At 43.3% G+C, this 26,474-nt stretch overlaps 1 protein-coding gene across 1 annotated transcript in view; it reads right to left on the bottom strand.

The window, feature by feature from the left end:
- Window positions 1–1,708: 1,708 nt before the first annotated feature.
- Window positions 1,709–26,474, bottom strand: part of LOC121304876 (rho GTPase-activating protein 35-like) — a 43,885-nt gene continuing 19,119 nt past the window's right edge. Inside the window, exons 2-7 of the mRNA XM_041236288.1 lie at window positions 20,755–24,962; window positions 18,038–18,182; window positions 10,697–10,774; window positions 10,068–10,199; window positions 9,447–9,552; window positions 1,709–8,214 (exon numbers count right to left, since the gene is read on the bottom strand). Of these exons, the coding sequence (XP_041092222.1) occupies window positions 7,830–8,214; window positions 9,447–9,552; window positions 10,068–10,199; window positions 10,697–10,774; window positions 18,038–18,182; window positions 20,755–24,564 (4,656 nt within the window). The 5' untranslated portion in view covers window positions 24,565–24,962 and the 3' untranslated portion in view covers window positions 1,709–7,829. The remainder of the gene's footprint in view (window positions 8,215–9,446; window positions 9,553–10,067; window positions 10,200–10,696; window positions 10,775–18,037; window positions 18,183–20,754; window positions 24,963–26,474) is intronic.

Genomic DNA, 26,474 nt, shown 5'->3' with positions numbered 1-26,474 from the left:
CCACCTCTCACCGTCGCACAGCGACCTCGCACCCTCATCTACATTCAAGCATTCATTAGCACTGCTGAGAAAAATACATACAAAAATCCTTCCTAATTGCTTCCTGCTCTGGTTTCAAATCAGATGCTGCTGTAATTTATGATTGCTGCATAATACATTTTTCAGTAGTTCCCATAAAGTTAAAATACTTCATGTGTGAATCTGTTTGCACGCTATACGTAAATACTTTACACAATTGTATCAGAAAAGGGTTCGTTTGGAGTAGAGACAGGGTTAGGGTTATATCACACAAAAATATTTGCACAGTAAGTGCATGGTAACTATGCATAATAACATTGTAATTATGTGTAAGCACACATCCATTTACAAAGTAGCTACTATGTAAATACAGTCATTTGAGACAATGTAAAGTGTTAGCGATTAAAAATGTTTCACAAAGCAAACTTTAATTAAAACATAAAATCGAAAAGAAACTAAATAAATACAACAAACATTGCAGATTTCTTTTTAGTACCTTCAATGATGAAATGAGTTTTGAATCTCATACAGTAAGAGTACAGCCTCCGTTATCCAAACTAAACCACAGTGACAGTTCTCAGTGGCATTGGAACCATTTTTAAAGTGGGGGTGCTGAAAGCCATGAACAAAACTGTAACCCCTGTATATGATGGAAGCCATGGAAAGCCAAGGCGGGTGCTACAGCACCCCTAGTTCCAGCACCCTTGAGTTATTTTGACTACGTCACATGACTTATTGCAACTTCTTGTGATGTACTGACATCTAGTGGCAAGGTGTAGTAGGCAAAACAGATGTGTACATTTCTTTAAAGTCTAAATTCATTTACACATGAAAATCTATTTCTTGCCGAGACCTGTTATATATAAAAAAAACACACACACAAGTTCTGAAACCTATTCACAAACAAGTAATGAAACACTAAAATAATTATCAATCTGTAACTTCAATGACCCCCATTCTATTCTGTCTGGGATATTTTAATATGGATATTAAACAAAGGGTTTAGGGTTAGATGTTTGATACCTTACTAGCCAGTGCTGAAATTAGCTTCATAGGGGTGTGTTCTATCAGAATAAAATAATAAACCGCATTGCTTACAGCTGGTGTTTTGTGGCCAGTAGGGCATTTGCTATATTGTGGGCCCCCAGCTATAACTTGCTGTAGGCGACAAAGAAAGCTGCGTACCCTGAAGGAGCAGCACATGCAGAAAATCACGAAGCAAACAATCAATTATTGTCCTCAGCAAGTTTCACCACAAATCGGAGAAACCATTTTCCAGGAAGGTTTAAAAATTCTACATGCATATTATACACACACACACATCAATTAAAAGTGCTAGTTTCCATTTAATTTCTTAAAATCTGTAAACTTTAGGATTAAACCCAACACCCAAAAGACTATGAAGAAATATTAGGATGAAAATAAATTCAACTCTATGGCATTCAAGAAGTTGCCCTGCCATTACACACACACACACCCCTCTCTCTCTCTCTCTCTCTCTCTCTCTCTCTCATATATCTAAAATATTATATGCGCGCATTAAAACTAGATATTCAGATAGGAAACTTGTGGTACAATTCTACGCACAGGGACTGAGGGGGGTTTTGAAAGCAGCCCTTCAGAAGAAGGTACCAGTAAAGGTGAAGGGTTCACACACATCCAGCAGTAAAGAGGACAGTTCTGAAGACAGTTTTTACAAGATTGATTTATTAACTATGATACATGTCACATAAGGCCTTAAATGTTTTTACACCATTCCCATGGAGACAAATTACGATACTTTTAGCAAATAATAAACATGATTTTTTTTTTTTTGTATTTTTTAAATGCAGAGCAGTAAACACTCCCTTGCTTGTTTTGCAAGCAATCATGCACTATATTGAGTTGCCTCTTAACACCAGCCACAAAACTGTTAAAAATGGGTTTGCTTTTTGTATTTAATTATTATTAAAATAAAACAGAAGAACATGTTTTCTAAATCACCAAGGACTAAAGGAGATTGTTAGCACCCTAGCATACAAAGAAATAACCATTTTAATAGTTTCATTTAACTTAGACAGAGTCTGCCACCATTCTTGCAAAAGAAAGAAAAAAAATTGCAGCCACATACATCGTCTAACCAAATACCACATTAATACAAGTTGTTTTCTTTCATTGCTTTACACCTCAAAAGGAGTAGTGTTAATTCAGTGTGTGTGTGTGTGTGTATATATATATATATATATATATATATATATATATATGCGAGATAGAATAGATATAAGAGAAAGAGAACATATTACAGGAGAAAAAAAAAATTACAAAGTACCAACGAAAGCTTGGAAGCAGCAAAATATCTCCCCCTGCACATCAATTGTCTGACGAAACAAATACAATTGCAAACCTTTCCTTTTTTTTTTTTTTTTCCTAAAGGCAGCTAATAAAACAAAATACAAAACAAGGTGACATAACTAGTGTTTAACTTTGAAATACATTTGTTTAATTACAAGCAGTGTCTCTCAGTCGTATGAGAACAGACCCGCAATTTAGAAAAAGATTATATCGGCATATATAGAACAGCTTGATTCACATGGGCAGGGAAGGGGAAGGCTTGGGTCAAGCGCTAGAATAATACAGACAGTACATAGCCAAGACCTCAAACTGTTCCCAAAGATACAATTCACTCAAAGCAGGGGCCGACAGCATAACTTCACCAAACTTCGCAGATCAGGTTCTGGCTTTTTGAATTACTTGTTAGCCCTGAAAAGTGTTTATTTGGTTTACTTAATTGCCATCTCCCACAACTCAATTTTGGATTTTTTAACTCAACAATTCCCAGGTATTTTGTAAATGCTTTCCTTCACATCTGAGTGCCAGACCTAGTCCAATGCACTGGGGATTAATAGCCGTTATGACGTCTTTTTTTTTGGGGGGGGGGGGGTGCCAAACGGTTGCTCCCAGCATTTCATGATAAATGGATACATTTGGCATTATTCAGACACGTTTACAATAGCAGACTTCAAACGACTGGCCCTGTACCCCATTCTCACGTCCCGTAAGAAAATGGGTTCCTATCATTGTGAACCCACATGGCTTGCCTACTTGTGTTTTACATAAACTAGGACACAACAGGGAAAACATAAAGGTACAAACACCTTCATATGAAGTGGCTCAGTGACCCTGGACAACAATACAGGTCCCTTCGGATAGTTTTAATTATTTATTTATTTAAAATTTTGCTAAAAAAGAAAAAAAAAAAAAATAATAATAAAAAGTGCAGCATTCACTAGATTATCATTAAGATCTCCAGCAACAGAGTAAAAGACATCTTTATTTTCAAGTGTTTTACATCGATGAAGATGTTTTAATGAACACACAATGGATTCGAGCCGATACCCCACCCTTCCTCATCCCCAGCCCCTCTGTGTCTGCTGTCTGTGCGAGCGAGCGTGTTGGTCCGTCTGTCTGTCGGAGCTACTGTTGCACACGGAGTAAAATAGACACCCTGGCCTAGTGGTTACAAATAGAGCAAAACGTCAAACTGAATTTGTATCTGATATTGTGCCCAATTCACAAAAAACTAGACATCTGTTGAACTTTGAAGTAATGTTTACACTTTTGCTCATTTTTACATTTTAGTTTCAGTTATCAGAGCCAAGGATTACTGTTGCAAAGAAGCAATTGAATCTTTCTATCCTACTCACTCACAGGGAACATAGCGTGACTTCAAGATAGCATTGTACAGACGATGCCCTGTCTGCAAAGCCATACACAGCTGAAAACAGACTAGATAGTCCTGAAATATGGTCTGAAATAGAGTCAGCAGTTTCCTGCAAGTTAGTTGCAGTGAAGAGAATGGGCAGATCACCTGACAGCTATTCCCAGCAATTTGGGGAACTGGGTCTGAGGCTGTTCAACACAGACTGGGAAATCCCATACTGGTTTTTTATGGTTAGCAGGCAAGACTAGTGTTCACATACACTGGTACAGTGGTTTCAGTGAAGGCAACGGGACAGGCAACTCCAGATTTACTTGCGATTCTCAAAACATCCCTTGTATTAAAGCATACTAACAGATCTGTCTATTCCTAGTTTACAGCAGCACACTCTTCTTAACTAGTGTATGAATTTGAATCCTACAATTTGTTTTCCCCTCCAGTTTGTCAGGCAGAGTAATCGGCAGTCTGTAATGAAACTCATTCAAGACAACATACTGAACAGCAATGTTCTTTTAAAAGACCACCTTTCTTTGTTTAAGAACCAAAATAAATTCTCTTAATTTAGGAGAGCGCAACCTTATCATTGCTCCCCCTTTCACAAGGATAAAAAGCTTTTGGTTCCTAGCTGCTTTTCATTTGTTTGTTCATTATTTTATTTAATGATATGCAGGTAATTGAAGAGCCACGCTACAGATTTTAAAAAAAGAACAAACTTGTATGACTGCGTCATTCTTGAACATCCAGCATTCGCATGGGTTTTAAGCGAACTCAATCTATAGCTTCTGCATATCTCCAATTAATGAATGAAGAAAAAAGGGAAGAAAACAATTTCAAAGCAGGGAATTAGAATGTTACACAAGCTTCTTCAAGGTCTTGGTTATCAAAGTTTGAACGTGAAAATACAGAAGCATCTCATGACTGACGTAGACTTTTCATAATAGCAAAAAAAAATTTGCTAAAAAAAACACTATACTCCTATCAACACTATACAGGGGGAAAAAAGCTGTGCAATTATCAGCCAGCAGGTGGGTCTAACTGTTAAATACCCCATTCGAATTAGAATTTAAAAAACACACACATACTTTCTCTTCCCTTCTACATCACCATCTGTGCTCTTCCCTTTCCCCACTACTTTCAGAAACGCTACAGTACATACAAGACAACTGGACTCCAGGGGAGAACAGATTCCCAAAGCGTTCTTTTACAGTAAACCTCGGCTGCAATACCAGTTTCCAACACAAGGAGGCGGCAAAGCTCATTGTAGCTCGCGGGTCACCCTGCAGCACTCCAGCAATGCAGGCGGAGCAATTTTTTAATATTGTCATGCAGGTTTTGAAAGCAAGACCAACCAGTTCCATCTTGAAAGAAATCTGCATTGAGTAAATTCAGAATTAAAAAAAAAAAAATTCTGCTTAACTGCAGTGTATATTTATTATTTTTTTTAGTACAGTACTTGATTTCTTCCATACAAATATATAAAAGTGGCAACAATTCAGTGAGATTAAACTATTACAGTCATCTTACCCTTGTGGCTATTGACAGCCAGGGTGCTGTCATCGCAGCTGTTTGAAGTGGGATAAAAACGTGCACCGCCACGTGCCTCAAAAATATCTACCGAAATGCCACTCAACTGGACAAAAAGAAGTGCGTCAATCTGAAAACAGCTTACACAATGTTCCTCTTACATTGCAGTAAGATGCAGGTTTTACTGCAGGCATCAGTTCAACAAAACGTTGCGTTTCCACTTCCCAAAACCAGGTTCTCAAAGAGTGCTGCCCTGTGCGTGCTAATCCGATCCGAAGCCCCTCTCTCGGGCGTATTCTCAGTAAGGAGATTGATCCATCACAACTCACTCCACTTTTCAGCTTCTGAGTTAACAGGTTTCCAACAAACGGGTTGCTTTTAAAATTGCAGGCCTAACGAGAGAGTGTCCGAGAGAGACAATGCTGGACAAACTGAGCTGAAAGCGTCGATAAAACCAGCAAGGGATTAAATTGCTATGGGTTATTATTTTATTATTCACAGCCTATGACTCCCTAGATTTAGTAGCTCTGTGGCGTTACCCTTTTATATAAAACAAAAATCTATTAGTAGTGCTTAAATGTGTTTGAAAGACCATGCAGTTTCACAGGGCTCTAGCAGTACAGCCAATGCACGTCCTTCCTTACTATACAGTATATTGTAAAATACACCTAGGGAGCCAAGAGGATATTAAAACCTAATAAATCTCAATTTTATAGAGCTGGATAGATTTAACCCAAGGATTTAAATTAATTCATGTACTGTTCTGAGCAAGTAATTAACTTTTAGTTTAATTCAGAATTAGTTATTTGTATGGGGAGGAGGGAATTAAATGTGAAAAAAAGGCAACTCATTTACTGCAGCTTTCATTGTGACTGTGTGTAGTGTAGTGATAATGCAATTTACAATAAAGCAAAGCTGTATGTTTTATCAAACCCCTTAGTGCTCCAAAAAAATAGAGGGGGAAAAAAAAAGGTTGTCAGCCAACCTGAATCCCCTAAAAGTGTATTACGTACCTAATGAAACCAGATACACTGTAATTCAGATCTGCACGGTACACAGCAGCAAAACTCAGGAAAAAAACTGGGGAGGTGAAAAACAAGCCTAATAAAACAAAACAAACATTCTGGTAGTGAAAGGTTACCGCAGCGTATGTCAGTCCTTCTGTCCAGTTCATCGTTCACATCAGTCATGCTAACCTAAAGCCCTCCAAGGCCTAACGTCTAAAACAAATAGGCTACTTGAGACCTCCCCTTTAAGGAACGGCTCGCAGAAAATCAACATGCAGCAGGGCACTGCAGAATTGGATTGGACAGAGTCAAAGATTTGGGAGGAAAGTGTTTGGAATGGTTTTTGTAGCATTACCTGGCTACTAAGCAGTTAATGGTACACAGTTACTCTCAAAAGAAGGAAGGTATTTCAACATGCAGACAGTGTGGGAGGGACGTTTTCACAAGCCATCGGGTGAGGTTCACTTTTCAAACGATTTGCCCAGCTTGAGATCACAATACACAAATATAACGAATCTGTGGCATGGGAGAGAGGGTGAATCGAAGCCATGTACTTGTAATATTATTACTGTGCCTTGCTTTATCACTTGATGCATGCAGAAAGCTGAGAAAACCCAGTTTTCAAAGTGCCTCCCCTTGCCAAACATCCATCTCACTCTTAACGTAGTGATGAAAATTACTCTATCCAGGACACACCCATCCCCAAGAACCAGCACATCAAACAACATGTTCCTTACACGCTACAATCCAATACCGGGATAACTCCACACTAGACAAAAAAACGACAATCAAAAACACAAAGTCCAGCTCTGCTGGTGATGACTCCATAAGTTATAAAGTCCAACAATGTATTTTCCAACAATCTGAACCATAGGAGTCAAGGAATGTTCATAGTGTTTTCAAATCCAGATTTCCCCCAGAAGATCCATTGAGGGACCAGAGTAATCCTGCTGGGGTTTGGAATACGGACTGGCGATCGCCAGAACAGGGTGTCCCGCTGCACGGGTTCTTAAATCAACAGCTAAAAGGAGTTCATTTATTTGTTGTTTTAAAAAATCCCAGCTAACAGTTATACAACAGATTTCTCGGGCTCTTACGGCTCAATTGGTTCCTGAACCCCCCCCCCCCCCTCGCACCCCTGACTATTTTAACACTCGAGTACCAGCGTGGATGAGCCCAATCTCCTTCATTCTCAATACTTGACAGCCTACAACATGTCTAAAGGCAGACACAGTGTAGGGCATTTCTCTCCCATTCCACACCCATAAAGAGCAGTAGCTACTACCCGCCCCCCCCGCTGTGTATCACCCTGCACCAGAGCTCTTCAGCCTGTTAACAGACAGGCAATGTTGGCACTTTCTCCACTTTCCTTTCCAGTATCTCCCCATTGCCACTGCTGCTGGAGGAAAAAGGTTGCCAAGTGAACAGAAAAAAAAAAACGATCTCCCGAAAAGAAAAAAAAATGTAACAAAACAAGATGCGTTCGTATATCTTTTGAACTTGTCCCACCCACCCCCAAACCCCAAGCGCTGCCTCTTAGGAGCTTGCTCTTTGAATGGCATGTGTAGAAGTCTCTCTCTCTCTCACAGTATCTGTTGCTCAGGTGGCAGGGTGTGAGGGTTCAGGGCTGGCAGGAGAGACTGCACTGGGGAGAGGGGAGTGGCAGGGGGCGAGTGGGGTGGGGATTGCTGGTTCTGGGAGGCGGCTGGGGAGGTAGAGTAAGGGGAGTAGTTGGAGCTGGTGGTCATGGTAGTGGGGGATCCTGGCAGCCCGCTGGGGGTCTCAGCAATGGGCTGATTGTAGAAGAAGAAATCGCACTGGTAGATGAAGAGCTCGATGATTGTCTGGTAGGTGCGGGTGGCAGTCAGGGCATCCGTGGTGGTGAAGTCCGGCAGCATCAGCGTCGGCCAGAAGCAGATTGACAGGTTTTCACTAGTCATCAGGTTCTGACGGCTGTGATGGCTTACCCTGCAGAGAGAGAGAGAGAGAGAGAGAGAGCATGATTAAAGATAGAGAACACTAGGCAACTGAAGACCCCATTGATAGTAACCCACAGCAGGATTTAATGTGAGAAATGTAATTCAGTATGTTAACGTAACATTTCAGCAAGTTTCATTTCGACTATGCAGCAAAATTAGTTCGAGAGAGAGAGATGCAGAACTTTTGACCACAGCTGGACGTTGCACAACATTTTACCCCAGGGTTTTCTCCCTAAGGTCCGATTATGGTCCCTGCAACGGGGATGGAGAGCTTAAGATTAAATGAAATTGCCTCTTTACACCCAGAGGTTTGGATAAAGGCCAGCCCCGCAGGTGCCCGCTTGAGCTCAATGGCCAGCAGGAGTCGCTGTGGTGTGGTAGACTATGCCTCCCCAACCCGCTCAATGCCAGAGTCAATGAAATCGCCACGAGCCCTGAAATCGCCAGCAAAGACTGCCAACACCACAAAGCCAGGATGCAACACTTGACAGTCGTGCCTTTATCAGATGAGCCACTCAGAGACCTCTATATATTCTGTTTTTTTTTCTCTCTCCTTACTACTTCACCTGATAAAACTATTATTGACTGAATTCTTCAGTGAAGTCTAGCTCATGTCATTAAGTTGTGATTTGCCTGGTTGTCTGTCGCTGTAACATCAAGTGCAGTAATGCATTTTTTTTTTTAGCAGCAAGTTTTCCAAAACTGGACAGAGATGGGGAAAAAACTTTTCCACATGGATAATTTAAAAGAGCACAAACATACCACAAACCACTCTGTCGCTGTTTAACTGTAGACAATGACTAGGAATAACTGGATGAAGCCAGGGGAGTCTAAAACATGGATTACTACACAAATTCACATTTCATTTGTATATTGAATGGCTAGTAACACATAACAAGTAATGCATACATCTCTTGTAAGAATGCTTTGCTTGAAGTGTCTGTCCACAGCCATAATCGACGCACTGTTGCCTTCGGCTGCATTTCTAGCCTTCTTAAAAGAGGTTCCTAATGCTCTTTTCATTGCATTGACTGACAGCTGTGTGGGAGATGTGACTCATGCGACTTAGCTTGCCTATTATGACAGCACCACTGCTGCCTATAAAAAAAAATGTACCGGAACAACATTCCAGCTCCACCACACCACTGTTCATCATAACCCCATCAGCACAGACCCCCCTCACCCACCCAACAGCCCTTCCTCCAGCCCCTGTACACTCACTTGTTCAAGTGACTGATGACATATTTGAAGAGCTCCAGGTTCTCCTTGGGGAACTTCCTCAGAACGTCCTTGAGTGTGTGCAGCTTCTGCTCCCGGTCGTTGATTTCTGTGAAGAGGAACAAGACAGCGAGGTTCAACCACACAGGCAGTCGAATCCTTCATCAAGCAGAAAACTTCTTCACGGCAGGACCAGCAGCAATGCTCACCCACACAGATATACCTGCGTCACTACCGTAAACCTCCTAACAGCAGCGCAGGCAGCAATGTTTTTTTATTGCACGTGTGAGGGTTATTACAGGTTGGATATTGTAGATGGAGTAAAGTGACCTACGCTGCACACACTCTACTAGGTTCACAGCAAGGGTCTTTATTTGCTCTGCATATTTTTCACAACGGTTACATGCATAGATCAGTTTAAACACAAAGCGATTACCCTGCCAGTCAAAACAAAGTTTGGAAAACTAACTCAAAACAACAACCGCAATAATATAAAACTTACATACAGCTCCAGGAACCAGCAAGCAGCACCTAATCGTTTCAGTAAAACAAGACTGAAAAACCAGGACTTTGCCGGTTTCACAATCTAATCAGAAAGGAGTATAAACAGGGCCCAGTACGTACTGTGAGCCTCCACAAGCTCCGCCTGCATGCTGTAGGGCACCAGGGGATCAGGCAGCTCTGAGAAGAAACTCTTCATGGCTCCAGCCACCGCGTTCACAGTGAAGTCCTTCTCCGCAAAGTCCAGACTGTGATCTGTAAAACAGCAGCACAGCAAGAAGAAACGTCAATGACACTGCCAATGATCTGGAGAGCTAGTGTCCACACCTACAATTTACAGTTGTCAATAGTAAAGTCAATCTGACACCACATAGTATGTGTGATGCTTCATCAAATTCAGTCAGATACCAACCCATACCCACTGTTACCTAAGGAGACGCTTGTCACACACAATGGCGAGGGTATGGAATGGGTCACCTAGCCATGTTGTTGATGCCGAATCACTAAGTGCCAACTTGATCAATAAGCTTTCAGGATGAGCCTAGATGGCCTGATCTCGTTCATATGTTTCTTACGTCATCACAGTGCTTTTGCTACAGAATGCTCCCTAAAGCTTTCATAACTATAAGCCTATGAGCTGCTTACTGGTCATCCTTCATAATGACACGCCTGCATCCTTTTAATTTGAAGCACCCGGATAAGCGCACTGCAGAAGTCTGAACCGTGGCATTGAAGCGGCCTGCTGCCCTTACCCAGATCAAACTGCCTCTGCAAGCTCTCCATCTCTGCCTTGTTTCCACTCACTCGGTAGATTCCTTCAGTGCTAATCCCTTCAGAAAACAAGAACAGCATTTGGTTAATTGCATCCTAATGTGCTGTGGCATTGAACATTACACTAAAAAGGGTCAACCGACCAAGGTTTTAAAAACAAGCGCACCAGGAACATGTCAGCAACATGTTTTCTAAATCTCTATCTAACGGGAATGCTGGTAATCACTCAGAAGCCTCAGGTATGAAGCCCCAACTGTATAGTATATGGAAAAGTCTGAGAAAAAATACTGATTATAGCCTACACCTTAAACTTAGAGCAGAACCCGTCGTACCCGATCCAGTAACATACGATACCCTCCATTAACTGAGGGATGTTCTGCATGTCTTTATTTACACATGCTGCTACCAACTGAACGGTGCTGATGGAAACTGATCAATGCACATTTTAATTAAGGGTCTGTAGTTCAGCTCTTAGCAAGACAGAATGGTTTGGGATTTCAGTTTCACCTGTTGCATGCTGTCACTTAAAAAACCTGTTCCCGACAGTGTAAACCTATGATGCCCCAATGTTAATACAGCAACAACAAATGTAGAATAACGAGACATTGAAATTCGATATTTTCACATATCCAACAGATCCCTGGAAACAGTTCAATCAGATATGACAGGTTCCGCTATGTAAACACTAAAGAGGACACTTATTTGGCCTGCATATTTCTGACAAGGTTAACCATGTACCACTTGGCTGATTGTTTAAACTCAAAACTATTAACAGACCAGGTCTGGAAATCAAAAAGATCAGCAGCAAAACTAATTGGAGATCATCTAAAACTCCATCAATCTCAAAAGGTAAAACAGGAAGACTACCCAGGTGTGTCAGTCTGTCTGTCAGTGATTGGGAAGCTCTGTGTGAAACCCCAGTGGGTTCCTTTTTGCACCAGTACAGAGCAGAAGATCATTAAGACAGTACAAGATGTTCCCTTTCTCTGATCCACCAGTGCGTTTTCCTGTACAGTGAAAAATATCTGTCCCAGCACTAAAACTAGAAAAAAAAAAACAACCTAACAAATAAAATACTGCTCCCTGCCCCCTTCCGCTCCCTGAGGCCCTCAGATAAGAGCTGAAGCACTCTCCATTTCAAAGTTGTTTGTTTCAGGGGCCTGTCGATAAAGCGAAGGCTGCAAGCTGTTCGAGGAAATGAGCAGCATCGCAGACAGATCAGGCCGCATTGATTTCCCTTCAGCCAGTGAACAACCCCAAAAGCTTTTATATCTGTACAAGGTAACTGCAATTGCGAAGAGAGCCTGAAGGTAATTGCTGCCGAGGGGGGAGCAATTCACATGACTTGCATTCTCAACGGGAACCCTACCCTCCACCCCCCTCCATGCTGCTGGGTTTGGAGAGACTTCCGAGAAACTAGCTCAAGTTGAAGGATGAGAAGGGAGCAGGTGTGGCCAAGCAGCTAGAGCCGAGATAAGTAACAAGTTTTATCTTGTGGCGAGAGCTGAGGGACTGGGAAGGGTGCAGTATAGCCTACTGGTCACAGCAGACGAACTGGGCTCCATGCAGTATTGCCTTGTGGTTAGAGCTAAGTGACTGGGTCTGCAGGAAAGCAGCAAGGGAGTGAGCGAGGGAGACTGAGCCAGCAAAACATTGTAGCCTAGTGGCAAGAGCCAAGAGACGAGGAGGGAAGTGGTGTGGCTCAGTGGTTAGAGGTGAAGGACCGGGAGGGAAGCAGGACTTGCTATACGACAACGTGTTCTATCGAATTCTAAATTGTTTTCAGAGGACGGAGCTACACCATCAATAGATGAACTGGTACTGTTAAATAAAGCCTCTGCTCATGGAAAAAATAAATGCTTCACTGTCCCAGTATAGGGGACAAACATGCCTAACAGATATATCTACAAATCAGCAGACAAATACCTTCCCTGATCCCGCATCCTGTTTGCAATCCAGGAATTAATAAACAGCTGGGCCTCATCATGCAGCGTCTGACTATCTCCTCTTCACTACTCACCCCTCCCTATCCCTCCCCTTCATTCTCTTTCCTTTACAACTCTGGTCTATACACAGGGTGATTAAAAGGAAGTTTACTGCATCAATTATATGGTGCTTTGATGCGGTAAACTTACTTTCTAATCGCCCTGTAGATTGCTCCCCAGGCTGATAACAGATAGACAACCCTATCCCTATCTAAACAATACAATGAACTACAGGAGTTCCCAAATTTGTTAGGCTCAAGGTCCTCATAAGAAATTAGGCACCTTCCTGGTAGACAACCACCATCTAATGAATGCACTGGCACATAAAATGGTACATGCATGCAGAAACCAGAAATGAGTGGCCAATTAGTGTATCCCCCACAATTCTAGAACATATAATTATGTTCCCTCAGCACAGCAGCCAGGAGAACTGAAGGTCACTTCCAATGTGATGCTCTCTGTGGAATTCCCAGTAAAAGATCTGCAACTTGGCACAGCCTGAACCCAAACCCGGACCTTTCTGGTCTGCATGACGCTGCTCACCACGCGCCTGTGCCTGATGAGGCACTTTCTGTGCGCACGGCATCTCCGCTCAAACCTTCACAACAACAAAAGGTGTTTGGGGCAGATGAAAGGTAAGAACGGCATTGTTCTTAAAGCCTTGGTTATTACCCCTTCAAAAATGAAAAGCCAAATTTGTAATTACTTGAAACAAATTGAGAAATAAATTATATATATATATATATATATATATATATATATATATATATATATATATATATATATATTTGAGAGAGACTCTGTATCTCCCTCCTACTTTCCCCAGTCTTCCTTATACCCCCCCCCCCCCCCATTGACACTGTGGCAAAAATTTTCACCAACTGCGTTGAACGCATTCAAAATAAACCCGCAGCTAAGAACATGGGCATTGACAACCAATTCCAGCTTCAAGGCTGCTATTGATTTTTCTTCCCTTGCATTTATATTCAGCCTTGGATTCCTGCAACTAAATTTGTACTTTTAAAAATTAGTCAGGATTCACTTTTCAACCACGTAGCAGTGGTAGCACGGTTTTAGGTTACTTTTTTTTTTTTTTTTTTTTTTTTAAATGCACACAATGTACCAAAAAAAAAAAAAAAAAAACCCTGCACAGATATTTGCAAGACTACTAAATAGGGCTCTTACTGTGATCTGCTTTACTGAATGCAGCGGTTCTGTGCAGAACACCTGCCACTTGGGATTTCAATATGTGCACAAATAGTGTAAAACCTGACAGCCTCTTGGCTTGCTGAACTGTACCCTACAGACGTGGAACAGGGTTCATATTGCACAACAGTTTGCTCTATTGCAGCTTTTACAGTTTTTCCAGCTGCTCTATAATAGGAATCTTATTATCACTCAGGGACATAGAGGCGGTTCTGTGTTTATGTATTCATGACACACTTCACATTTGTTTCATATTTAAAACTGGAAGAGTTGGTATTAACATTTAGAATAAGTTCGAGAGTATCTGACTCTGGGGATATTGTCTATACATTTGTCCATCTGTGTGTCCCACTTACAATTTTTTTTCGCACATCTGGAAGACTGCTTGTTATAACGTGTTTAAACTTGGTGTTAACGTTATTTAGCACCGAGACTGTAGTGCTGCCAGTACATGCCACACTTACATTTAAATCCTGAGCACAATTTATTCCACATACTGTAAATCAGTCACTTTACTGTACTTTAAATCGTGCTTCTAACACCACTGTCTTACCAAACAGCACATAGCTTCGAAGCACAGTGGCATACAAAGGAGCAGTGCACCATTATTTTCTGTACAACAGTCAACCATCAATTAAACCAATGCTTTTCTAGAACGTGCACGCACGCCCAGTACACTGTGCCCTGTGTACACCCAGCAGTGCCTCATATACAGCTCTCATAGTGCCACTGTAAGCTGGGTAAACTCAGCAATGCCCCAGAGACATGTTTACCCAGTTCAGTTATCCAGAAGATCTTGCTGCTAACTAACAATTTCAGAAACGTGTTGAGCTTCTTCCAAGCGAATGAAGAGTACTCTCATTACCTCTTCCTGATATGGATTTCAATAAGGAAGATACCAGGCAAAAGCTGGCACCTGGGTAATTACCAGCTGTGCCCCTATAATCTATATAAAATAGGCATATGAAGGAATAGTTAGAAATGCCATTTCATAAAGCAGGCAGCTCACTAGAGGGTGCAGGAGTCGGCTGGGACCGGAGAGCCCAAACCGCAAGTTACGGAATCATCACTGAAAAAGGAGCCGGACAGGATGCTGGGAGTGTTACAGAAAGGGTGAAACTGTCTCCTCTTCCACTAAGAACACAATACAGAGGGTTTTGATTTGATAGCAGAGTCCAGTGATCACAGCTGCTGTACGGTGCAAGGCTGCTTCAACTCGGAAGTTGCATTTTGGTGGGTTTGTGCTTTCAAATTATATTCAATACAGGCTGTCCTGTTATTAAGGCATCCTGTTGAAAATGTAGAGAAATAAAGTAGATGCATTTTAGGCTAGAAATGTCTTAAAGCAAATACAAATACTTTGTGTGCAAATACAAATACTTTGATGGCCAACAGGTTCTGGACACATGACTTAACAGAGAACATCTTAAATCAGCATAATATATGATATTGCCAACGATGCCTGGCTTAGGGGCATGCAACTAATCCTCCATCCATGACCGCAAATGCCTTTTCCAGCTAACAATCCCTGTAATAAAAAGTCACTTTAATTTCAACCTTGTAAATGTGAGTCAGGAGGTCAAACAGCAGCCTGGATAATACCAAAATAGCAAGAATCAAACCAGATTTAGTTTCGTACTGCAGTGGGATTACAAAAAAAGAAAACTGCCTGGCTATGCAAGGTTACCATTGAACAGCAGACAGGTCAAAAAGTGTTGGTTTTTAGTCTTGGGGAACAGGAGGGGCATCTATCTTTTTAAAAAAGAAAAGATATATAAACTGTAAGCATTTCTACACAGAATTGTACTTAAAAACAAAAACACAAAGTACATCACATGTTCGCTAGACAAACATGTCTGTGTGCGTCTTGCTGCCCGGCTCATTTGAGAACCGGGTTACACAAAGGCCTTACACGCACACAAAGACCCAGGGATCAAGCCACTTCCTGCCATGCCCTGCACAAACCCTCCTTCTCCCTCACACACACTCCCTCTCCCACTCGGTCTTAACACTTGCTCTCTTGTGTGCTAAGACAGAGAGAAAGAGAGAGAGACAGAGAGAGGTGAGAGAGACAGAGAGAGAGGAGAGAGAGAAAACAAGCAGAAAAATGACAGGAAAAAGACCACAGAGGCCAAATAAGAGATTAAAAGAAGGGAGAAAAAATGACACTGGAAGAGAAATGGAGAAAGACTGTCAAGCCAGTGTTTAGTGAACAAGGGCAAAAGTAAAAAGACTAAAAGGCAGTGTATAGGCAGAAGAAATGCAAAAAGAAACCAACCCCTTCTGAAAGCATGGTTTGCAAAAAGATTTCATTAACCTAGTATTAGATACCACGTTTTAAAAATAATATTTCACATTTACTAGAACGTATGTCTTTCAAAACTCCACAATTAAGAAAAAGGTGAACACAGGAGAGGTTTATGGAAATATTTTGTTAGCTACAATCTAAGCTCCCCTCCTGGTTAACTTCAGATTATATCTGATGCACAGATGGATTGCTACAGTATATAAAAGAAAAGAAAATATTAGGAAAAGTGACATGGGAGAGTCAAGCTGAAGAGCTTTTGAAGCTATTTCTGCAACCTCTTTTTCTCCCAATAGTATACCTAATTTTTTTTCTTCATTGCTCTGCAGCAGGAAACCTGCTGTCTGACAGTTAAGAAAATGTGTGTGTGTTTTGCAGAGCGAAGAATGCAGTTTGAATAATCCCTCTTCAGCAACAATTATAGTGCACTATAACAAATGCATCAGATTACTTATTCCCATGTAAAAGGTGCCCAATGAAAATTAACGTCCTCATATCACACCCCTGGGGCAGATTATGTTTCTTGATTTGCGTTTAAATTTCATATCAAACAAGAGTTGGGAAAGAAAAAAATAATAAGAATACACACATCTGCTCAAATCGAAAAAAGAATCCTGACCAGCCACTGGGAAAAATGAACTCTGAAAGATTTATTTATTTTTTCTAAAAGTGTAGTGTCAAGCTTTTCTTTTCATGATGATAGGATCAGATGATTAGGAAGGCACTAATCTTCACTACTACTAACAGTCTGTCAGCGAGTACGTAAACAAACTGGACTGCGAACTAGGTTTACCAAAAGGATAAAATAGTATTGTATCCAGAATATAGTAACTAGGAATGATTCCAGACTCCTGAGAGATTTAAAGTGAAACCACAAATGCAAGTCACTGGCATTATTACTACCATGTACAGTTAATCCCTTTTGAAAATAATAGTGCAGTGACCTCTATACTCTGGGAAATTCTGGCATGATGCATGTGCCTAAAATCAATGTAAAGTGGACTGTGATTTTTTCAAGGCTCAAGCATGTTGTTTAAATACATTTGCAGTTAAATCCTTACATAATAGTAAAAATTAAAATGAGCCCATTCCATCCCCCCCAGCCCCCAGTCCCCCGGCTCAAGGGTGAGATATGAGAGGTGTGGGAATGTTAGCTTGTCTGGCAGCAGAGAGTCTACACAGCGCAAATACAAAATCAGCAGGTGAATAGCAAACATTCCACTGAAGCACTACTGACGAGAGCGCCCAAGTACAGAAACCCTAGTCCAGACCCCCTGTTACTCCGCCTTGTTTTATACAGTCTGAAATCTGGCTTAACAGGCAACCTCAGTACAAAGGAAACCCCACGCTACATTATTACTGGAATTATTTAAAATTGTACTTGCTGAAAAAGCTAGATGAGCTGCAAAACAGCCTGCTCACAGAGAGGTCCCGGGAGGAAGTTAAAAGACCTTTAATATTGAGGCCACATTTTGTTGGTCCCTTGTCTGGCCTTAAGCGTTTTACCTGTACTCTAAAATAATATTAAAAAAACACTATTAAGAGATATTGGATTCCTTCTAATTTTCTAAAGGTTTAAACTATAGGATTATATACTGTAAACTTTTGGGAATGTTTGCCACCAATCAATCCATTTTTTTAATGGACATTAACGTGTGCCAGACTACACGCGCACAACATTTAAGTGTATAACAAAAAGACTGAATCCATATATTTTAAAAATCACCTTACATACATCCTAATGTATACATATTTGAAACAAGAAACCAACAAAAAAAAAAAAAAACACAACACTAAAATGAATCACACACACCCCCCACTCTTACCTGTCGCCTCAATGTATCTGATGCACTTCTCAATGAAGAGAGGAATGGGCCGCTCTGCTGATACCACGTTGACCAGCGGCACCCCGAAATAGTTGCTCTCCATAGGGGGTTTGGTGAGGGAGTGTCGAGGCTTGGGCCTAGTTTTCTACGGGAGAACCAGAAAGTACTTCAGTGTCAAAAATTGGATTGACCACTACGTGAGCAGTTTGGGGTTTAAACAAGAACACACATTTTCTATACAACCACATAGTAATAACACTACGACACTTTTTTACTCAGAAACATGAAGTGCCATTGGGCTTTACCTTTAACTATATAACACAGTTCTGAAAAGCCAGCTTTGCAGCATTTCTCAGGGAATGGCAGTTTATTTCAAAGTAAACACTGAAGGTATTGATGGAGACGTCTGTTGGCATGGGGGTGACATCACCCCCTTTCTTCTTTAACATTCTCCTCTCGTTCTCTGCTACTGACTCCCTCGAGCATGGTGGCATTAAGTATTGATCATTCCAATTCTTCTTAGGTTGCCACATTTTACACCCATTTTTATTTTGTTCTGAAAACTATGAATTCTGAGCTGCTTGTGTAATGCTTACCTTTCACTTAGAACATACTGAATCTGTTCATTTGGGTTCTTGTGTTTCAGAAGGGACAATGCATTGAACACATTATCACGATTAAAATAAAAAAAAAGAAGCGAGGCTTTAAAAATTCAGTTTCTAACCCTTTGTTGCATTGTCTTGCAGATCTGTCAGTTTCAGTAAGAGGACGAAACCTGCACAAGCCTTGCTTACCACTATTAAAAGCTTTATACTTGAATAAAAATTTATGACATTGCCAAACACTGACCTATTTCTACCTGTTCGCCTTCCTTTTAATGAATGATTCATTTTTTATGTAACTCGCTGCAGCAGGTAACCAGGCAACTGTCTCAACGTCACAGTGGGATTGTGTTTAGAAAGCACAGAATGAATTGCACTTTGATTGTATTATGATTTAAAGTGAATGTGGGCTACTTAAAAATGAGATCTGGTTTGTTTATTAGAACACATCTGATATACTGTGCCTCACTTGGTTTGATGTCAGTCACAAGAAGTAAATGCTACATTAAAACATTTTCAAAACTCAGAAGAGAGACAAACAGATTAAAACAAAAATAAAATATTTTGTTTCAGGTATTTTTATTTTAATATCACTATTACTGTTTTAAGATTAAAACTGACAAAATTAGAAATTATACACTGATCCAAAAAGAAGAAAACATTCAAAATATTACTACAATAGTACTGACAACCAATTAATATTGTGCATCTACTGCACTGCCATTGTGGTGTTGCTGTATAATCTACACGGATGTGGAAACAGATTAAAAACTGATCTTTGTGTCTCAGGAAGAGAAGAGTGATATGGCTTCATTTAAAAGCCAACAAGCAAAAAAGCAGATCGGGGAAAAAAGGCAGAAAGCAAAAAAATGAGAGAAAGAACTGTAAACTAGGGAGAAGGTTGCAACCTATAGGGGATTATTTTTAGCCGATAATCGTTAGCTGAAAAAGTTCAAGGTTAATTCTTGCTTCTGCTAAAATCATAAATGAGTAAACGTTTGCTTCTGGAACCCATTGGAAGCGTTTCCGCTCTAAGCTTACCCTGGCAGAAGTCTAATCTCTCTCCCTCCCTCCCTTCTTTCTCTCTGGCTGCTCTGCGTCAGGCATGTCGCTCACATTCCTCAGCAGCTGGGGGCAGGGCCTGCTCAAGCTGCATGTTGCACACACACACACAGCAGTTCAAATTCCACTGCACACACACACTCTCAGGTGTTTAGAACCAACTGCAAACATCACACAGAGAATGCACCTTGAACTGGGCTGATCCCCAGATGCACAAACAGAAGTTCAAATTCCCCTGCATGCACACAGGCATTCAAAGTGAGACATACACGCAGACGTTCAGACTATTATAATTTGGAGTAAAAAAGCTCTGAGCCCTCTAATTCCAAGCAGGGGCATTCCATACATTGTATTTTTTTTTGTGCTTTTTTTTCTTATAGAATTGACTGTGCTGTACTGCAATGCTGCATTTCAAAACGCTTATGCACACCTGGTTGATTTTGTGTTGGTGTTGCAAGCTCTCGCGCACTGAAGATTTCTTAAGCATTAGACGCAACAAGCAGCTGTCTGGTCTCAAGACTGACACTGTCCAGACTTCAAGAGTGAAGACAGCAGGGTTCAAGGAGTTGAAAGGAACTCAAAGGGAGTGAAACAAGCTTGGATTTCCATTAACAGCAAATACCTTCAAATAAGATTTTAATAGGTTTTCTCATTACACCTTTCAGACAAACTTCACTGCTTGCTGTGGTCAGCCCAGTATATCGATACTTCGATCCAAAACCTCAAGCTATACTTTTTAACTGTTGGGTAACCATTATACACTCACTAGTGCTCAATTTAGAAAAACCAAAAGAACATGAAGTAAACATCAATGACAACCGTTACAACTCTTTTTCAATGTTGAAATGAGTTTTGATTCACATTATTATATCACTGGGTGATGTACAATCCACCCCCAACTTATAGTCTCCCATTAAGTGGTACGAGTTGAGTTTGCTCAAAATATGCATTATCCATATATAGGAATTTGTGAAACGTTTGTCATTTAACATTAAGTTTCTTTCAGCATTAGTGCCTCTATAAAACACAAATAACCAAAAACAGCAAGACTACCTTGGTGGTCCTGCGAAGGCTCTTGAGGATGTTCCTCCTCTTGGGGTCCTCTCCCTCGTTCTCGATCACCGAGTTGTCGCCCTTGTTTGGCCCGCTCTCGTCCTCTGCCTTCTTCCTGGGCGGTCCTCCCAGCTCGTCGTCGCTGCCGATGGAGAAGCTGGTGCGGAAACTGCTGAACTTGCCCAGCCGCTTGGACCGGTCTCGGTACAGCCGAGGCTTGGCGCCAACGGAGGAGAGCTTGCGCCGACGCTCCAGCGAGCTGCTGTCCACCTCGCTGTCCGACCCGTTGCCCCCACCATTTGAGTGTGTCTTGTTGGTGTTGCGGACCGTGATGATCTTGCCTTGTGTGATGCCATCAGGAATGGAGTAGATAGTGTCCTCCTCGCTGGGCCGAGGCTTGGCCACTGCGTCCATGGGCTCTGCGTAATCTGAAGGGTCGTAGCCTCCGTCCCCAGGGGCCCATGTGACCGCCGATGGGAGCGAGCGCCTGTGGCTGCCCGTGTCCATGAAACTGCTGGTGTTGACTTTGCGGAAGTCAAAGTGGCCTGTAGGCTTGGGCCGGACTGGCGGTGGCACCTTATTGTTGAGCTTGCTCTCAAATGTCCTGATATCCGAGATGAGGGAGAAGGTGTCGCTGGCTTCCAGTTCGCAGGTGGACGGGAGCTTGACCCCACCATGGGAAGAGAAGGTGTTGTCCTCCCGGAGAGAGGCATAAGGCGAAGAGGGCTCTACGTCATCCTCGGAGTCCAGCAGGGTGGTGACCGGGCTGGGCGAGCCTCCTCTAGGGGAGTGGACGCTCTCATTGGTGCTGCAGGCCTCCGCCACGTTGTCGTACATGTGAGTAGCCTCCACTATAGTCTTCTTCTCCACCACATCTTTGAAGAAATGGTTGAAGAGGTCTACTCTGTGCTGCTGCTGCAAGAGCAGGCTCCCACTCCCGTCACAAACCACACTGGCAAACCTCCCTTCGATCTCCTGGGCTAGTTCTTCGCCTTGGCTCAGCTGGTCCCTGGCTGCCTCGCAGTCAGTCAGCTCAGACTGGCTCTCACCGACGGCTAGGAGTTGCACAGGGATGATATCCTGGATCTCGCAGAGAAAAGCGCACAGCATGGCGAGAGAGGCCTTCCGCTTGGCAGAGTACACTACGATGTAACCATGCACCAGCCGGCTCTTGCGCACGCTGAAGGAAGAGTGGTAGGAGAGGATGGAGAGGTCGATGCTCTGTCGCTGGCCACCTACTGATAGCTCAAGGAGGACCGAGCTCCCACTGCTGGCTGATGACTGGGAAGGCCTGCAGTGCTGGGGAAGCAGGAGAGGGGAAAGGAGCTGGTCGACGTCGTATGAATCCCCACACATCAGACACATAACGATGCGCAGGTCTGCTTCAGGGTTCTGTAACTGTTGCTGCTGTTGATGATGCAAGTCTTTAATGCTGGACACTGGATGGAGAGATGGGGAGCCAGAACCACCCCCACCCACCAGGTTACGGTTCCGTTTCGAGTCCAGCAAGCTCTTCAAAACCTGGTTGATCTGCTTCTCATTCACACTGCGGCCATAGCCCAAGCCTGTTGAAGCCGGGTCTAAAAAGACGCACTGGAGCTTGCTGGCTACCTGCTGGCCCTGGATGATCAGGCTGTGGGTAGTCTCTCCACCTATGTCTCCTATAGAACCGACCCCACGCTTTGTGACCAGGATGAGAGTCATGGGGAGCTGTGCCATGTGGTTGTCCCTCCTGCCCAGAGTGGATTCCCGACTCTTTTCTATGCTCTCCAGGACGTAGGACAAGGACTCCTTGGAGTTGTAGAGGCAGAGGCAGCCATGGGGCTGGAAAGAGGCTGTCTGGAAAGAGTTAACAGGTAGGCGAACGTTGCCTTCAATGGGCCGCAGCGAGAGTTCATACATCTTTCCGTCCAGCAGGTACCGGTCATCACTGGTGCAGAGAGCCCGGATTTCATTGGCTAGTTCTCGGGCCAGCCCGTCCTTGCCCAGGATGACCAGGTTGATCCGGTCAGCCTTGCTGTCTGCCGACGGTGTATATGACTTGTGGTTCCCACTGTCCTGATGGTGGGGTCGCACCAGGAAGCGGGAGGCCAGAAGCTGCTCGATCTTGCTGTCCCCACATTGTGAACTGCTTGGGCATGTCTCCTTGGTGGGATGGTAGACAAAGTGGATGTGCTTGAGGACCAAGGCATCCCGCTCTGCCTGCAGCTTCTGCAGGGCCTTGAACCTCTGCTCCTCGCCCAGGACCTCCTGGATGGCCCCCATCTTCTCTTTGCTGGGCTTGGCATCTACCTCCAACTCATAGAAAAGCTCTGAATATTCCAGGAGCAACTCCTGGAAGTCCTCCTTCGCCCGCTCGATGATTTCCTTCTGGTGCCGGTTATAAATATCCAGATACTCTGGTTCCTCCAGCCACTGGTAGAACTCCTCATTCATGATGAAGCTGCGTGCTTCCTCCCAGGGCTTTCCAGCCGTGATGAAGGGAGACGTCTCCAAGCTCTCTTTGAAGAGTCGCCGCATCTCTGCCCGCTTCCGTTCATTGCGCAACCTCTGCAGGTGAGCGTCGTAGACTTGCTCAGCCACCACAGTGTCCAGCAGGTCCAGGGGGATGCGCTCGTCCTCCATGTTGTCTATGTGCGACGTGGCATCCCACGGGGTCTCGTCGAGGACCACAAACCAGTTGGAAAAGTCTCCCTTTGTCTCTAGCAGGTGCTGGACCCGGCTCCAGCTGAGGCGGTCGATCTCCTCCAGCTCGGGTATCAGGCAGTTCAAAGCTTGGGGCAATGTGCCGAGGTACATCTTGCGCCGTTTCTCTATGTGTTCCTGCTTGAGCCTGTGCACGTGCTGCAAAAAGAGCTTCTTGGCCTTCTGAGTGCCTTCCAAGAAGACGTACTCCTGGTACTCTGGGGAGGACTGCATCCTCCTGCAGATGTTGGGCCAGTTTTCATTGTGGTTCTTGACGATGCGGCTCACGAGCCACTCGTAGCGGTCCTTTGAGGTGGCGATCTGCTGGCTCTGCTGCTTGAGTGCTTCATAGTAGGGGATGATCTTGGGTTTACCCCTGCTCTTGTCAATCAACTGCACCAGCGTGAGGAAGGCCAGGTCCACATTCACGTTTGAGCGCGCAGACGTCTCCACCACCACCAGATTCTTTTTGGTGAGGGCGAAGGTGTGAGAGTCCTTGATGTATCGTTCCACACCCTCATCACATTTAGTCAGCACCAGGACTACGGGTTTCTTGGTCTTGGCCAGCTGGTTGTGGAGGTTGTTGACGAACTTCAGCTGGTCGTCGAAGTTGCGGTTCATTCCGCGGCTTACGTCCACACACAAGAGGAAGCCGTCCACCAGAAGCTTGCCCTCGGGCATCTGCTTCTGCTCAAAGTCCTGCTCCAGCCCCAGCTGGTCTGTGCAAAAGTACATCAGCTTTTCTGCTGAAGCCAGTTTGGTGGAGGCTGCCCGCTTGATGTAGGGCTGCAAGGCTGTGCTGCGGTGGGGCTGGAAAGTCTGGTCATCGATAAACTCTGTTTGCTCCACCACGTGCATCCGGCACTCCCATCCCTCCTCTACCGGCCTCATCACCTCCCCCCAAAAGAGGAAGTGATCGTTGTTGACCACTCGGCCCCCAAAGTCACTGGTGCTCAGCACCGAAGTGTGGTCTAGGTAGAAGTCATCGGCACTGGGGCGGACAAAGCGGTTGCAGAGGCAAGACTTGCCAACCCCGCACTGGCCCTTCTCCTTCTCCGTCCCGGACAGACCCACCACAATCAGGTTGTGGGTGGGCGTCCGGGCATCTTGCTTTTTCGCCATCATCACCGTGCACCGTCACTCATCCTGACTGGCTTTGAAGCGCTTGAGAATACTAGGAGAATGAGGTATCTCGTTTCCATGCAACTTTTTACTTCAAGGTGCAGTGTGGTTTTGGTTTTTAAGTGTGTTCCTTTTGGTGTTCCGTTGGTGTTGCAGTTTGTGAAAATGAAGAGGGGAGTCGTAGCGAGTAGGATCTAGGGATGTTGGGTGGGTATTGGGAACAGAAGGGAGGGAGGGTAGGAAGGAGTGGGGGGGAGTAAGAGTAGGGAGAGGGGGAGGCTGTTGGGATTATGGATGCAGGCAGGCAAACACTGTATTGTGGCCCATCTCCTCTTCTCCAAGGTCACGCTGATTAACAGCAATGGTAAACGGCTTCAGTACTGACCAGACTGAATGTGTCCCTAAGGAAAAAGGGAAAGAAAAGAACATTAGCGAGTTTGAATGAATGTTTAGAACAAGAGAAACATACTGGCAGCCCTAACATCAGTCATGTCTGTTTGGAGTCCACCTCTCTATGACGGCTGGGTGTTGGTGTGGGCGAGATGCTTATGGTACAATATACAAGTTTAACTGTCCTTCAGAAGACATTTTAATAGGACCTTGTAGCTGAAGTACACCATGTCATCGCCAAGTCCAGGTTTTCAAAATTCGAAAACAAATACTGCCTTTGGGAACATTGTATCTGACACCAAATTTCTCAAAATAAACAGACAATAAACAATTTGGGGAGTATAACAGGAATTCCCCTACACAGTTTAGGGAGTACATGCCTGAAAAAATAATGCATTTTATATAAAACGTAAACCCTTTATTTTGAAAAGCCAGTGTCTACAATGTTACTTGCATATAAACAATGTCTGACACACACACAGGCAGATGTAGCCCGGATCCCGGAGGTTACCCTTTTCAACACTTGAATGTCGGAGCATGCTATTTTAGCAACACAGAAACAGGCAAGCAGGCAAACAAATGCCACAAAAAAGTTGAATCCATCACAGTTTGAGCCATTCCAGGCTTTAACTGGTGCGGAGACACACTCATGTTATACTGGTTATTAGGCTTATCAGAAAAGGTTAAAAAAAATTGTAGGGCAAATATCACTGCAGATTTCCAGAGAGCTTCTCTAGCAGTGGTAATGATGGAGGAATACTCATATGCCCACTCCTGGACACTTTGCAGACTTGTCCCACCACATCCAAGTAGGCTGTCTATGGCAAAACCCTTTTGGCAGTGTGACTGCAGGTGTGTCCATGGCCTACATGCAAGCTCTGCCTTCTACAAGATCATTAATCTCAAACCAGGTTACTTCCCTCCCTGTATTTAGAATAAAACAACCACTCGAAACATTCTGCTTCCAAGTATAAAGAATCCTCGAACATCCCAGTCTGTTCGCTGGGTCCGCTGCATTTTGGCACCTGCTACTTCAGGGATTTTAAGCAGCTCAGCACAAATTAAAGATTAAAAGATCAAAATGATAGACAATCTAGATATGCTAACCGGACATTGCTATATAGTGGCTTACACACCCCTGTAACAGCACAGACTTTCTGCAAAGCTTGCTTTTTTTTTTTTTTTTTGCACTGCATAGAGCAAAGGCAGATATTCAATATCTGGACGAACTAAGAAAAGATGCTCATGTGAATGCACAGGCTTTCTAATAAACAGACCGAGGAGTATGCTGAATGTTCAAATTAGTGAAATATATAAAGGGTAGCTCAGCTAAATGTACGTTAATATTCAAGAGGAGACGCAGTCCCCACAGAGGACTTGTTTTCAAAAGGCTCCGACTCCCATCTACGGCATTTTATACAGCATTTATTTGCACAGAAAATGACATACAAGACTACCAGAACCTATGACAATAATACATAATAATAAAAAACAGTACGACAGCAAAGAAGGGCTTATCCAAA

Source organism: Polyodon spathula, chromosome 40 (genome assembly GCF_017654505.1).
Source record: "Polyodon spathula isolate WHYD16114869_AA chromosome 40, ASM1765450v1, whole genome shotgun sequence".
In the NCBI taxonomy this organism is placed as follows: Eukaryota; Metazoa; Chordata; class Actinopteri; order Acipenseriformes; family Polyodontidae; genus Polyodon; species Polyodon spathula.
This window is presented reverse-complemented; position numbering and strand designations above follow the sequence as displayed.